This window comes from Lathyrus oleraceus, chromosome 2, assembly GCF_024323335.1.
Source record: "Lathyrus oleraceus cultivar Zhongwan6 chromosome 2, CAAS_Psat_ZW6_1.0, whole genome shotgun sequence".
NCBI classification, from domain to species: domain Eukaryota; kingdom Viridiplantae; phylum Streptophyta; class Magnoliopsida; order Fabales; family Fabaceae; genus Lathyrus; species Lathyrus oleraceus.
In genome coordinates this window covers 479,116,753-479,133,325 of record NC_066580.1, presented here as the reverse complement: position 1 = coordinate 479,133,325, position 16,573 = coordinate 479,116,753, and the positions used below count along the sequence as shown (strand labels likewise).

Sequence of the window (16,573 nt, the reverse complement as noted above, 5' to 3'; positions counted from 1 at the left end):
GGGATGTTATTTATCCATCTCCCCGCGTCTTCATTAGACAGACGAATCTCATCACGATAATATTGAAAAGACGGTTGAGTTAAAGCATACCCAGCATTCACCACCTTCTTGCGAAGATTCTTATCTTTTATAGCACGCATGAAGTTTTGTGCAATGTGTCTGATACAGTAGACATGTGTAGAAGGAGGATCATGCCATCCGTTGTCATGGTTGTTGTAGGCACTTTCGATGGCAGCATGTCTATCAGAAATCAAACATAGATTGGGTTATGGAGCGACATGCGTTCTGAGATGTCGAAGAAAGAAACCCCATCCACCAGCCGTTTCACCTTCAACAAGAGCAAAGGCAATGGGAAATACATTGTTGTTACCGTCTTGTGCAACTGCCATGAGCAACGTACCCTTGTATTTTCCGTATAACCAAGTGCCATCAATTTGTAGGAGAGGTTTGCAGAAAGCGAAACCTCTGATGCACGGGTCAAATGCCCAAAAGAGACGGTGAAATATTCTATTACCTGTAGCACAGGTTCCGTCTGGCATCATTGCTGGCACTGTCTCCAGAATTGCCACAGTTCCTGGGACATAAGTTTTTAGTGCCCATAAAAACCGTGGTAATTCCTTGAATGAGTCCTCCCAGTTTCCGAAAACCTGCTCAACAGCCTTTGTCCTCGCAATCCATGCTTTCTTGTAAGATGGAGTATAATTATATGTTGTTCGGATATGGGATATAATTATACTCACCTTCACTGATGGGTCTTTATTTACCAATGGCAGAATGTCTCGACATATCAAAGTTGTGCTCAGTTTACGGTGATCTTGTTCAACGGTTGTTGCGACGCAACTGTGTGGTGGGTCTATTGAAGCGATCTCCCAAGAGTCATTTTTCTTCTTGTAAGATGCAGCCAAACGAAATTTACAAAGCATGTTACGACATTCGATAACATACCTTCTAGAATCAGTGCGTTTCACCGTAAAGTCAGCAAAGTTGTTCATGTGGTATTTTTTGATTGCCAAGACACATTCCTCTTTGGTACGAAACATGTCTCCCACCTTTAATTCGCCTACTGGTCTCGGATACGGATTATAGAAGACACTGTCGGACATTTCATCGTCGTTAAGAGCCATATTTGTCATATGTTGAGGAGGAATATAGGCATGAGTAGGAGGTATTGGTGGTGGTTGAGCCTCATCTTCATCGTCGTTATTCAGGATGTGATCAACCTGTATCTCAGTCTCCTCTTCTTCTTCATCAATAACGTCGACCTCTACTTCTGCTTCTGGGTTGAGTTCATCTGACCATTGTGCATCATCTGCAGCATCTCCACCAGCTGGATCCTGATCTGTTAGTTGAGACTGTTGAGACGGTATACATGGCTGTAGAGTAATGTACAACTCGATACAATCCATGCCTGAATGTTCATGACTAAGAAACATGCTTTCAACATCTTCATCATCTCGTATCTTTAGGGGGAAAAACTTGCATTGACCATTCTCAAAAAATATAGGATTCTGATATGTCATCTTTGACACATTACCTGATGCTATGAAGGATTGTATTCTTTTTTTGAAATGCAAAAAGGTTGCATTTCTCTTCATCGTGACTCTAATGGTATCAGTGTTTTTAAAACAAAAACCATGAATCTCAGACTCAAAAGTTTCACCGTTGCAGTGAACGTTGATACTGTATAATGATGAAGATGACATTTTGGAGATGAAAACTATTTTGCAAGTGCAGATGAATGTGAGTGAAGATGCTAAGTATTTTGCAGATGATAAGTATTAATGTGAGTGAAGATGAATGTGAGTGAAGATGAAAAGGATTTTGCAAGTGCAGATGAATGTGATAGTAAGACACTTAAATAGATGGTATCAGTGTCTCACATTGAAGCTAGTCTGAGATACCGTGTCAAGCATGCAAGTAATTTCAGAGATGAGGTGTCTGTCATGCAAGACAGTGTGACCTGATGTGTCAAGCATGCTAGCTAGTCAAAAGTTGATGTGTCTGTCATGCAAGACAGTGTGAGTTGATGTGTCAAGCATGCTAGCTAGTCAAGACTTGATGTGTCTGTCATGCAAGACAGAAGTGAGTATTCAGCATGCAGGATACTAGAGAGCCACGTGTCTGAGATGATGTGTCAATCCTGCAAGACAGTGTGAGTTGATGTGTCAGCCAGGCAAGCTATCAAGAAGGTAGTCATCAGCATACAGGAGACAAGACAGACACGTGTCGCACACCTAAGCATGCTAGCTAGTCAAGACTTGATGTGTCTGTCATGCAAGACAGAAGTGAGTATTCAGCATGCAGGATACTAGAGAGCCACGTGTCTGAGATGATGTGTCAATCCTGCAAGACAGTGTGAGTTGATGTGTCAGCCAGGCAAGCTATCAAGAAGGTAGTCATCAGCATACAGGAGACAAGACAGACACGTGTCGGACACCTAAGCATGCTAGCTAGTCAAGACTTGATGTGTCTGTCATGCAAGACAGAAGTGAGTATTCAGCATGCAGGATACTAGAGAGCCACGTCTCTGAGATGATGTGTCAATCCTGCAAGACAGTGTGAGTTGATGTGTCAGCCAGGCAAGCTATCAAGAAGGTAGTCATCAGCATACAGGAGACAAGACAGACACGTGTCGGACACCTAAGATGGTCAGAGATGATGTGTCAATCATGCAAGTCATCCATAAGTGTTTTGTTCAGCATGCAGGAGACAACAATGCCACGTGTCAGACATGCAGAAGGTGGCGCCAATTGGTTTGGCGCCTACCTTTAAGGGTTGTACATGGTCGCCAATTTGAATGGCGCCCCCATGTAGTCAGTCCTCGAAACCAAGCATTCAGAACTAGCCTTGCATGCATGTACCCTATGGTGTCGCCAATTTGAATGGCGCCCCCTCCTTAATGTTGAACATGGTCGCCAAATGAGGTGGAGACACCATGCAAACACAATTTTCCATGCACTCCTCCATTTGCCTATAAATTGATCCACTCCTTCAACAATTCTTCCACACCAACATTCTCACTACCTCATCTACATTTCTCACTACTTCATCTACATTACTTCTTTTACAATTTCATCTTCAACAAAATCTTCCATTTTCATCTACACCAACTCCCCAACAATATGTCTTTACTCACAATGGGCGAAGCACACAGAGGAACAGTTGCAAACATCGCGACATACGTAAGTTTTTTCTTATAATTCTTTTTTATGTTTCATCTCCACCAACCCCATTTTATTTTGAAATACCGACTTAGCCAAGTGTTACATTATTTCTATTATAGGATGTCTCAAGGTTTCGCACTCGAGTCCACGAATTTGTCCCAATGGACCCGATGATTCAACCTTATGTTGAACTCGCCGGTTTTGGTCACCTTAGCAAAATTATGTCTTGGTCTATAGATAACAAGTTCATTCTAGCCTTATGCGAAAGATGGAGGCCAGAGACACACACATTTTGGTTTCCAACCGGTGAGTGTACCGTGACGTTAGAAGACGTCTACATGCTTTTAGGACTACGAATTGAAGGCAAAGCTGTTAATGGTAAGACCAACTTTCCAAATTCAATTTGCATGGAGCTTTTAAACACTGATTTGTTAGATGATAATGCTAGGGGACAAGGTATACTACTTTCACGCCTAAAGTCATATTATAATAGTTTTTATTTAGATGAGCATTCTACCGAAGATGCTCGAATCATCAAAACTAGGTGTTACATTATGTTGTTACTAGGATCCTTTTTATTTCCCGAAGGTAGTGGTTCTAGCATGCATATTATGTACTTACCTTTACTTAGACATATAGATAGAATAGGTAGTTATAGTTGGGGATCCGCATGTCTAGCCTATCTCTATAGTTCTTTGTGCAAAAACTCCCACAAAGATACTTCTACATTTTCTGGATGTGCTGTTTTGCTACAAGCATGGGGATGGTCAAGACTACCGTCTCTAGCACCGGTCAATAACAACCCCTTCACTTTTCCATATGCAAAAAAGTAAGTTGTTTAAATTGCTATATCTTTACTTCCTTCCTTACAGTTTATTACCCATAACTAATTTATTTTAACTTTTTGGTGTAGATGGTCGGCACGCGGTATGAATTACAAAAGATGTCCGAGACACTGTATTACTCAATATCGCAACCTGTTGGATCACCTTCGACCGGCAGACGTAAGCAAAATAATTACATTATTTCTTCATATTATGTTGACTTTTTCTACATTCATTTAAATCCTATTGTCTTTAACATTTCAGTTCATTTGGCGTCCATACCTTAATATGGATCATGAGCATCAGATCAACCCTGAAGACGCAGCCGTATGGACAACATGCACACCGGTAATACGGTTCACAACAGTGGAGCTACACAACACCGATCGTGTGAAGCTGCAGTTTGGTATGGTCCAGAATATCCCAGATCCCCCAGCTAGCCTAGGAGAATGGCATATGCGTAAAGTGAACGACCAATGGAACTACAACCCTTGGCAAACCTTCGCAAGATCAGAGTGTCGCAAGTGGAAGCACCGTCATGACCATGTCTTAACTGACGCAGTCATGCCAAATGAGGTAAAACCAAGTCGTACTTATATGGCTTGGTATAGATCAGTTGGATTTCAATTCATCGCCGATGATATGTACCTCTACGACCCACGCCAGACAAGTTACACACAAGAAGGCTCAACATCTAACCCCCAACAACATTCTCAGCCCGGTTACTCACAACCACCTATCCGACAAACTTTCCGTTCCACAAACACACAAACATACAACCAAAACATGCCATTCACCCAACCCCAAAACCAAGAACATCCCCCATACCACCACCAACAAATGGACCATCAACCTTCGACCGAACATCGCTTCGCACCCACACCATCACCCTACCAAAGTCGCCTTACCCAAAACACTAACCGCCCCATCACCTACCGTAGCCAAGAACCCCAAACATCACAATACCAAAACATCCCACAACCATATCTCTTCCAAACACCCCAACAACCTTTCCAACCTTTCCTAGACCCATCATTGTCACCCATGTCCCCCTTCAACCGTCCTGGTCGCCCATCCATGAGTCAACCACACCCCAACTTCTCTGGCATGGGTCATGAGCTCAGCTACGCCGGTACACCATCATTGAATACTGAAGACTATGCTGAGTTGGCTGAATACCTCAACGGATCTTCTCCTGTAGGAGGTAATGACGCTCCTGGACCATCAGATGAACAACCACCGGTGCAGAACCGTCAACGTGGGTTAGGGCCAAGGGTTAGGGTAGCTAGGGGATGTGGGACCGGAGGTCGGTTAGGTGATCCCGGTCATCACCATTAGGATTCATTGTGTAAAATCCAAATTTTATTAATATCAATTCGTATTATGTCAAATTTATCTTTGTGTAAACTCCAAACATTAGGTTTCTTTCATAATTCTAAAATAAACACATATCATAATACAAAAATTTATAGGTCAGAAACCCTAATTCAAGGACTTGTTATTGTTATGTTGAAGGGCTTGAAGTTGGTCCCTTTTGGCAAAATTCACATACACTTGTTTTGACAGAAACCCTAATTTTGGGTCAAGTTCGCAGGGACATAACTCACTCATTTTTAATTATTTTGAGGTGGGACCAAGTGCAATGGAAAATTTAAGATGTCTACTTCACTTGTTATGTTGGACAAAAATTCATAACTCTAACACAAACACATGCAATAATACAAAACATTATAGGTCAGATAACAGATAAAATGTCAAAGAGTCCAAGTTCAGGTGCCCATACCTTTCTCATAAAAATTGCAAACGATGCAAAACTTTAGTCCAAATTCATTATCTTGAAAAGATCTACAACTTTTATGTTGAAGGTTTTGTCATTTGAGGCTTTTATCATTCAAACTAAAGGGCTTGAAGTTGGTCCCTTTTGGCAAAATTCACATACACTTGTTTTGACAGAAACCCTAATTTTGGGTCAAGTTCGCAGGGACCTAACTCAGTCATTTTTAATTATTTTGAGGTGGGACCAAGTGCAATGGAAAATTTAAGATGTCTACTTCAAATGTTATGTTGGACAAAAATTCATATTCCTAAAAGAAACACATGCAATAATACAAAACATTATGACTCAGATAACAGTTAAAAAACTCAGAAGTCCAACTTCAACTGCCCATAACTCTCTCATAAAAAATCCAAATGATGCAAAATTTATATCCAAATTAATTGTCTTGAAAAGATATACAACTTTCATGTTGGAAGTTTTTTCATTTGAGGCATTTTTAAGGGAGGCGCCAATTGGATTGACGCCCCCTCTTAAAAATTACACATAGGCGCCAATTGGATTGGCGCCCCCTCTTAAAAATTACACATAGGCGCCAATTGGATTGGCTAGGGCAGGTGCCCTAGCCAATCCAATTGGCGCCTCCTTGCAATTTTTAAGAGGGGGCGCCAATCCAATTGGCGCCTCCCTCTAAAAGTGGGGTATATTGGGAAATATTTTGAAAACTGGGTTATTTTGGGAATTTATTTGAAAAAGTGGGGTATATTGGTAAAAAATCCAAAAATATTTGTTTTCAAATCAAATTACAAATATTTTAAAATATACTATAATCAAATGATTTTAATAAATATAAGCTTTATTTATAGTGCATGATATTGCTCTTAATGAAATAAAATTTAACTAATTTTTTAATTAAATATTTAAATAATATTATAAATTAAAAAATTATAAATATAGTAGTTTTAATAGAAGATATAATTGAATGAAAAATATTATACTAAAACCAATTATTTCCTTTAAATATATAAGTATGAATAAATATATTTTAAGTCTAGCGTAAGAGTCAGATACACATTTAATGTCCGATGGTCTTCTGATGTCAAAATATGGCCATTTGTTTTAATCTCAAAAAAATGATTTTCTTTTTTATATTTTCATAAAAATGTTTTTTAAAATATTAAAAGTTTTATTAAATTTATTTTTAATAAACTAAAATTAATTTTGACATTCTATAACATAAATATATTATTGATGATTAAAACATAGTCGAAATCACATTTTAAAAAAAAATATATTTTAAATACGATTTTTATGAAAAGATTTAAATTTTTATATAAAAAATAAATTATAATAAAAAAATGAAATACTTAAAATAACATTTTAATAATAATATTAAAACCAATTTTTCATTTTTCATTTTTCATTTGAAGTTTCTTTTTAATTCTTTGTATTTTTTGAAATATTAAAAGTTTTATTAAATTTATTTTAAAAAAATTAAAACTAATTTTGACATTCTATAACATAAATATATTATTGATGATTAAAACATAGTCGAAATCATATTTTTTCAAAAAATAATAATTTTAAATACGATTTTTATGAAAAGATTTAAATTTTATATCAAAAGTAAATTAAAATAAAATAATAAAATACTTAAAATAACATTTTAAAAATAATATTAAAACCAATTTTTCATTTTTCATTTATCATTTGAAGTTTCTTTAATTCTTTGTATTTTTTAAAACAAAAATACGTAACACTTGGAAAATCATTTTTAAAAATAGATGAAAAAACGGGCATATAATTTATGTGGTTTTATTGACATGTGATATGTTTTGAATTTTGTTTTAATTAAAAATAACATACTTAATTACATTTTCTATCTCCCCATTTTATCACATTTATAAATGTTAAGAAATGTGGTTGGGCATAACTTAACCCTACAAAATCGACTTGTAGGGTGATGATTGTCTCCATTTATAGGCACATGTTCAGATCATATATCATCTAATGTGAGACTCTTAACACACTCATTCACACATAGAACTGGACATATAGAGCATATATATAAATGGTTGGTGGCCCGATAACAGAAACTTGATAGTAGGTTGCTCATAAGATCTTAAATGAGACTCTTGATACCATGTTAAGAAATGTGGTTGAATCTAACTCATCCCTACAAAAGAGAATTGTAAGGTGAGGATTGTCGATGTTTGGGTTTTATAGGTTTCTTGATTTGTGGGTTTTCTTGTAGGACTTCAACTACATTGTCAATGAAAGCGTGAACTTGATTGATGTTTGGTTTTTTGAGATAGGGAGGCAACCCATGTCTCTTGAAACACTTTAATTGTATGAACCAATTTATGACAATAACTACAAACTTTAGCTCCTCTTCGGTGACCATAAGAAACCCCCTTGTTTTTATAATCTAGAGGGTGCGATTTATGAGAGGAATTTTGAAAGTTAGAAAACATTTTCTATTTTTTAACTAGAGTTGTAAATTGTCGTTCTTGTTGATTGAGGAGTGAAAAAACTTTGTTGGAGTGGGGTGACGGTTGCATGAGAATTATTTGAGATTTGACTGGGGCATATTGTTCATTGAGCACTTTGAGAAAAAAAATGACATAATCAAAATCACAATAAGATTTGATCGTGGAAATAAGATCACACGAGCATATGGTGGTACAAATTCATGTAAGGAGAGGTTTGATGTTGTCAAGTTCTTGCCATAGTTTCTTCAATATGGTGAAAAATTAGGTGGTGGTTTGATCCTCTTATTTGAGACTAAAGATTTCTTCTAGCAAATCAGCAATCTGAAAAAACATCTCCTTGATGATACCAATCTTTGAGCTCGACCCAAATCTCATGAGTTGTATCCATCCAAATAATGCTCCAAGCAATGTCATTATCGATCGAATTGGTTACCCATGCAATAACCATGGTACTACATTTATCCCAAGCTATAGTCGGACGACCAGTGTCAACATGACAAGTTAGGGTTTGATCAAGGAACCCTAATTTGTTTTTTGAGCGTAGAGCCACAAGGACTAATCGACACATACTTTTGATTGTTGAAAGGTGGAGAAACCATTGCATGTTTAATATTATCACTAGGATGCATGAAGTATGAGCCAATCATGTCCGTTTGGTAATTTCTGGTTGAGACTTGTGGTTGTATGGTATTTTAAGTTATGGTGGCGATGTTATAGTGAGATAAATGAGAAGAGGAATTGTCAGTTAGGGGGTCAATGATCTCCATGATGAGATTATGATGAATATAATGAAGTTGATGAAGTATTATAGGTTTATTGGTTAGATGAAGGTGAATATGTGGTTTCTAGATTTTTTGGGAAAGTTGTTGTTATGATGAAAATTGACAATAAAATTTCACTATCTTATCCAATACCCCATGAATAGGGACTGTTACAACAAACATAATTGAATGGAAATAAATCATAATTTAATACCCCTCAAGCCGAAGTGCATACTTTACATGCCAAGATTGCTATAAAGAGTATTAAAAGGCCCAAGATGAAGAGCCTTAGTGAAAATGTTAACCACCTAGTTAGATGATTTAATCGACATCAGGTGGGTGAGTTTAGCCTGAACTTTATCGTAGACAACATGATAATCTATTTCAATATATTTGGTATGCTCATGGAAAATTGGGTTGTCGACAATGTGAATAGCTGAGTTATTGTCACAAAATATAGTAATGCGATGTGTATGTGTAATACCTAGATCTTAGAGAAGATAAAAATCCATTATGCCTCACAAGTTGTGTTGGCTAGGGTGCGGTATTCTACTTCTAAGGATGAGAGAGATACTTGTTTGTTTCTTTCTTTTCCAGCTTGTGATGGAACTACCTAGGTAAAAATAAGAACCCAGATAGAACATATTTTATCGTGACAAGAACCCCAATCTGAGTCATTGGAACTTATAAGAGTTATGTTAGAGGTTGTCTTAAAAAATATTCCACGTGTTAGATATTTCTTGATGTCTGGGTTTTCTGGGTTTCTTGATTTGGTTGGATGAATATGTTCTACCATAGGTAAAAACAGAAACCTGTTGTAGAACATCTTTTGTCGTGACAAGAACCCCAATCCGAGTCACTAGAGCCGGTAAGAGTTGTGTTTGAGGTTGTCTTAAATAATAGTCCATGGGTTGGATATTTCTTGATGTCTGGGTTGTTTGGGTTTCTTAATTTGGTTGGATAAATATGGAATTTTATAGGTTTCTTGGGTTCTCGGGAAATGAGGATTGCGATGGGTTGATGTTGAAGGATATGGTAGCTGGGTTGGATGAATGAGAATGAAGATTAAAAATAGAGAGAATGAAATGGAAAAATGAGTGAATGTCTTTTGTTGGAAGACCGATAACATTAAGAGGATAAGGGAAATCCGAGAATGCCAATGAAAAATCCACATGTGATATGATGATTGCAGGACACAATCCAATAAGGAACAAGCTTAGTCAAATATGTTATATAAAAAAGGTAGAAAATCAAAGTCTTTTGGCTCTGATGCCATGTTAAGCAATGTGATAGAGCCTAACTCAACCCTATCAAATCTACTTGTATGGTGGGGATTACTCCCACTTAAAAGAATATGGTCGTGCCATATATTGTCGAGTGTAGGACTCTTAAAGCAAAAATATTATATATTTTAAAATCCTCAAATATCACATTCATTACCAATTTAATTCTAACTCGTATTTTATCTTTAAAAATGGTGATTTTTGGCGGTATAAATGACATTTTCTCTTTCATTTTACAATTAGCGCAACAAATAAACATTTTAGAGGTAAAAAAAATTAAGTTAGTTCCTAAACTATAATAAATGTGACAATTAATAGATAACAAATTTAAAATTTGATTTTAAAATGAAAAGTTATTTTCATATATAAGATAAAATATAAAGACTAAAAATATAATTAAGAAAGCACATCTTGATGCCTTGAGTGTTGGCGAGTTTGTAAAGCAACTACAATTTATCCATGTCATCTGCAATAAGCAATCACACATGTAAAAAGAACACATGACTTCATCCTCACCAAAGATTTCCCTCCATTCCACAAAACCTTCTGCACTCACGATAGAGTAAGTAACAATTCGCTTCTTCCTATGCTTAAAAGAAGGAACTTCATTAGGGCCAAACCCCTTTTCATAGCCAACCCCTTGAAACAAGGAACATAAATTGTCCTTCATCGTAACATTTTCAGCAGAGAGGAGACCTAGTCAAAGGTGGTAAAAATTAATAGTAAAATGGAAGTGACGCCAGAACCAATACTTTTCAGGAATATACTTTTGTAGAAGCAAGAAGACTCATCTGGAGCATAACAAAAGGCAAGATGGGCCTCCGGAGTGAGAGGTTTCACCAACACGAAACACCTCAGAAAATTGCCCTAGTTGTTACTGAAATGGTTGAACCAAGGATCACCCGAGTGAAAGATAATAAGCCCATGGTCATGGGTGTCGTCTTTGGAGGTGCACACAATGTATAATATATTAAAGAACAATCAGAGAGAAGGATTTCGAGAATTGTGCTCAGTCCAAAATTGGAACACCTTCATGTAAGCCTAGTCCCTTGCATGAAGTTGGGAGGGGACAACCTTCAAGTGTTTCAGGACGGCCACCTAAAAGTCAGAAAAGGGTAGTCGTAGTCCCATCATGGTGAACAATCACTCATAAAATGGGACCAAGCACTCATTAAAAGCGATACATATCCTTTTTTTGGGACCACATGAAAGACCAACCAATCTAGGGAAGCTTTGAGTTAAGAATTTCAACTACTCTAATAAATGCCCTCAGGGAGGAAGAGAATTTGTCAATAAAAATGCTTATGAATAAAACTGAATGTCAAGGATTGTGAAAGGTTTCTTCGGTGCTCAATAGCTCTTATATATAGGCAAAGATAATTGAACAAACCAAATTAGGTGTGAGAGAAGTTACAAAATCAACAGTTAGATCTTTCCATGGGAAACGTAAACAACTTGAGTGCAGTATAAGTAACGCATTACCCTAACTAGTCACTTCAATCCAGGTGTCAGAAGGAAGCAATACAATATTTCAATGATGGAAATACATTTAATGTGCTTATTTCCTACTGCTTTCTTAACTACTTCAAAGAATTTCACTCCTAGGTCGACACAGATGACATCCTTGAAGGTCAACCACAAATTGAGGAAGTAAAGGAAAAAAGAAAGGCAGAAGATTTGAGTTAAGAACTGGAACTACTTTAATAAGTGTACTCTAGGAGGAAGAGAATAAGGCATTTGCCAATAAAAAACATTTATGAAGGAATATGAATCTCAAGGAATGAGAAAGGTTTTTTCGGTGCTCAAACACTCATATATATATATATATATATATATATATATATATATATATATATATATATATATATATATATATATATATATATATATATATATAGGGGGGGAAATAACTGAATGAATCAAATTAGCCATGAGAGAAATTACAAAATCAACGGTTGGATTTTCCCATGGGAAACTGATATGTTATCACACACGAGTAAAAAAAACGAGTTTAATAAATGTAGTAAACATAAGCAACACTCAAGTCGTATTGCAAGGACTCTTGAGTATATTTAACCAATTGACTTAAACGGGGGGGGCTTTGGTTCTCGATTAAGAGATGATAAACGATTAAACGAAATTGATTGCAATTACTTTTAATAAACTATTATACTAATTCGGTTCCTACTTATCATCGATTATTACAATTCCAAATCCCTAAGCGAGTCATATTTCCTTTTTGACTATAATATCGATCAAACAAGCGCAATGTGTATTATCTTACTTATGTTCCTATTTGCTTAATTAAGCATCCAGTTAAAGACATCACAGAAAAGATGCAATAGCTATGCTAACCACGGTTACGGTAAGAAACCTAAATCAATCGAAACCTAAATAAATCGAAATAAATCAATTATACTCTATAAGAAATCAAATTAAGCAAACGAGGTTCAACATAGACAGAACTGAAAGGAAAAAGAAATTTAATTGTAAAATTATAATAATCTCAAAGTTTTGGAACATGAATACAACATATCAGCTAAGATGATTAGTTCTCCATGTAAATCATACAGAGCTTCTTACTTTTTGGGAAAACTCAGAATGAATGAAAATAAAGCTGCAAATTTACTTAATAATAAAAGGAAAATCGGTCCCTAATAGCATCCGACCCGAAAAACATAAAAACCAGCCTAAAACTAATTATTTTATTAAGTCTGGAGATAAAACAAATTATTTGACCCTTCTGCACTCTAAATCAACTTTTGACTTTAACGCAAAACTTGTAGCTTATCCTCTCATATTTTCAACGCATATTAGAATGTGTCAAACCACATCATGTAGCTTAAGTTATGTCCTGCACCACGAGAAGATATCAAATTACTGTTTATTCAAAAGATAATAAATCAAATTAAAATAAAAGCATAAATAAGTTAAAATTATGAAACATACTAACAACAATAAAATAAAAGCAACAAGTCATAAAAATTCCTTAACACAAAGTAAAATATGGTGTATTAAAATACACTGATCCAACATAAGCAACTTGAGTGCACTATAAGCAACACCTTACCCTAACTAGTCACTTAAACCCACGTGTCGGAAGGAAATAGTGAAATGTTTCAGTGATGAAAACACATATAATGCACTTTTTTCCACTACTTTCTCAACTGCTTCAAAGCATTTCACTTCTAGGTCGAAACATACCACAACCATTAAAGACTTCCCCGATTCCCTAAACATCCGACAAGTCGTGGGGGAAACTATTCTGAGCAAAAAGCCCAAATGGTTGGGGGACCAAATCAATGAAAATCCACTCCACTTGACCCAAAATATAAAAATCATCTCACACAAAATATGCAAGGTATATTTTTCTGATCTCAACTTTTTACTACAATTATCGTGAATCTTGAACTGACATGAACGTTGAAGTTCTAATCTTGCAGGTCTACCCATGTGCCATCGTAATAGAGATAAGAACCATTGTCTCATGATTCTTCACTACCTACTTCAACTATTTATAGTTTCAGTACAAAACAAATTATATATTTATTTATTTTTATCGTATTGATGTTTTTGGTTCACTCAAATTCAATAACACATCTTTAATGTTATATAAACTTAACATTACTTACTCTCAAGGTACTCATTATTTTATCCGTAAAGCTCCACAGATACGGTGATCACTAACTTAAATATCAAAATATGTATCATCCCCTTATTTTATTTTGCTGCCGGGTTGAAACAAGAATTCTCTATAAGAATTCATCATCAAATCATAATAAACCAAAATATCTATTTTCATATCATATTATAAATATTTTAAAGTATATTAAAATCAAATGATTCTAATAAATAAGATAAAAAGTAAACTTCGTTTTAGTGGATGATGTTGTTGTTATTGTAATGAAATTTAACTTTTTTTTAATTGTAAAATTACATCAGAAGTCCTTTAAATTATATTTTTGTAACAAGTTGATTCTTTAAGTTTTTTTTAATAACTTGGTTATTTATGATGATTTATACATCATTTTCTCACATTTTGAATATTTAGAAATTTGTGACAGTTGTATTTTTGGTTGCACTTTATCATTTTCATATCACTCAAAATAATTGCATCCATAATTAACACATTTACTATGTTAAAAATGTTGAATATGCCTCATATTGTTGAGATAATTATGGATTGTTGAGATAACTTTGGATTGTTGAGAGTATAACTCATATTGTTGAGATAATTATGGGTTGTTGAGATAACTATATGTTGTTGAGAGAATAACTCATATTGTTGAGATAATTAAGGGTAAAGATAATTGTTTGATGAGGGAAACTAGGGATTAGGGTTTTAGATAAACTAAAATCTCGTATTATATATATGGCTTGTAACACTGTAATCTATATTCAATTCACAAGACATAAATAAAAGAAATTATAGTTACTCTGTAGTCGCATACGTAGGCAATTTGGTTGAACCGCGTGAATAAAGCTTTTGTTTGTTTTTATTTACTCTGATATGTATTCATGTTTTTGTTCTGACAATTGGTATCAGATGACGCTTAATCCGGGAGGTGTGAAATTTGAAGTGACTCGGTTCGACGGAACGAGCAATTTTGATTTATGACAAAGAAGGGTTAAGGATTTGTTGGCTCAACAAGGTTTACAGAAGACGTTTTGTGAGAAATCGATAGACGTCACAACCATTGATTGAAACGAGATGAAGGAGAATACCACATGTTTGATAAGACTTTGTGGTTCTGATGACGTGATGAATCATATCTTGGACCTCATAACTTCGAAGGATGTCAGAGAAAAATTGGAATTCCTCAATCACAGAAAAAAATTCCATGTTTTTTTTAGAACCATACAAACTTCTAATTTGTCACTCGATTATAGTTTTTCTTTCAACCACACTCCATCATCATCACGCCATCTCTTTTAAACATAGTCATGATATTCAGCTCAATATTAATTGTCGTTCAAGTCAATATTTTTTGTTGTCGTCAAGTAGAACTTGTTTGTAGTAGTTCAACTCAAATTCTTTTTTTTGTTTAATAAAGTATTTTGTATTATTTATTTGTAGTATTCTATCTTAATTATTTGAACTTTATTTTAGTTATTATATTCTATTATTTTAATTTTCGTTTGAATTAGTTTAATTTATTTTATTGTAATTCTTTAATTCGGTCAAATTATTCTTAAATAAAGGTTGAAATGAAGTGTAGAACTATGTTATGTTATTATCTGTATTATCGATATTGTTGTATTAATTTTTAAGTAAAATTTTGAAATATTTATTTTATTAAGTTGTGAATGTGTGATATATTTATAAAATTTAATTTTATATTATTAGTTTATTTAATAAACGATTCAACCGTAAATTTAAACTGCATGTTTCACAGGTTCGATTTTCGATCCGATTTTTAAAAATAACATAGTCAATAGCATTTTTATCTCCCCATTTTATCACATTCGCAAAATTATAGTTTATATATTTTAATCATAAGATATCACATTTGATGCCGGTTTAATTTTAATTCATATTTCATCTTAAAATTTTGATTATTAACCTTTAAAATGGTGATTTTTGGCTGTAGAAATGATATTTTCTCTTTCATTTTACAATTAACCGCAACAAATCAACATTTTAGAAGTAAAAAAAAGTTAAGTTTGACCCAAACTATAATAAACGTGACAATTAAAAATATAATAAATTAAAATTTTGATTTTAAAATGAAAAGTTAATTTCATATATAAGAAAATATAAAGACTAAAAATATCTCCAACCTCCAACCTCCAACAGCTGTTGCTATGCTCCAACAAAAACACCCAAATGCAACTAGACACTTATTTTAACTTTGCAACTTGAGACTTATATTACCAATAACTTACTAAAGCATATATTTTAATCATATCACAAATACGAATTCATTTAAATTTTAAATTAATTTTATCTAGTAACATGTTGTAATTTTTATCGCAAATTCTAGTTTAACTCAAACTAATATTGTTAGGTTGGATGTAAAAATTCATCAAGATTGAAATATAACTTTCAAGATTATGTGTTTTTTTTAGGACCACTTCATTTTTGGGTTAAAAAAAACATGTAGTAAATTTTAATTCGGTATAAAATAAGACACAATCTATAACAGAATCATCACATAAATGGAATTGGAGCATATTTTAGTACATACACAAACGTGAAAAAGCTGTTTGTTCGTCAGTCAGTTAGGTCCACAACCAAATCCAAAAAAAAACAAGACACATTTTTGCATTGCAAG

The 16,573-nt window shown here is 34.4% G+C and overlaps 1 protein-coding gene across 1 annotated transcript; it reads left to right on the top strand.

Annotated features, from left to right (window-relative positions):
* Positions 1 to 3,293: 3,293 nt before the first annotated feature.
* LOC127120613 (protein MAIN-LIKE 2-like) lies at positions 3,294 to 5,393 on the top strand. Its single transcript, XM_051051119.1, has 3 exons — positions 3,294 to 3,993; positions 4,078 to 4,168; positions 4,253 to 5,393. Exons 1-3 carry the CDS (start codon positions 3,326 to 3,328, stop codon positions 5,324 to 5,326), a joined length of 1,833 nt encoding a protein of 610 aa, XP_050907076.1. The 5' UTR covers positions 3,294 to 3,325; the 3' UTR covers positions 5,327 to 5,393.
* Positions 5,394 to 16,573: the final 11,180 nt, after the last annotated feature.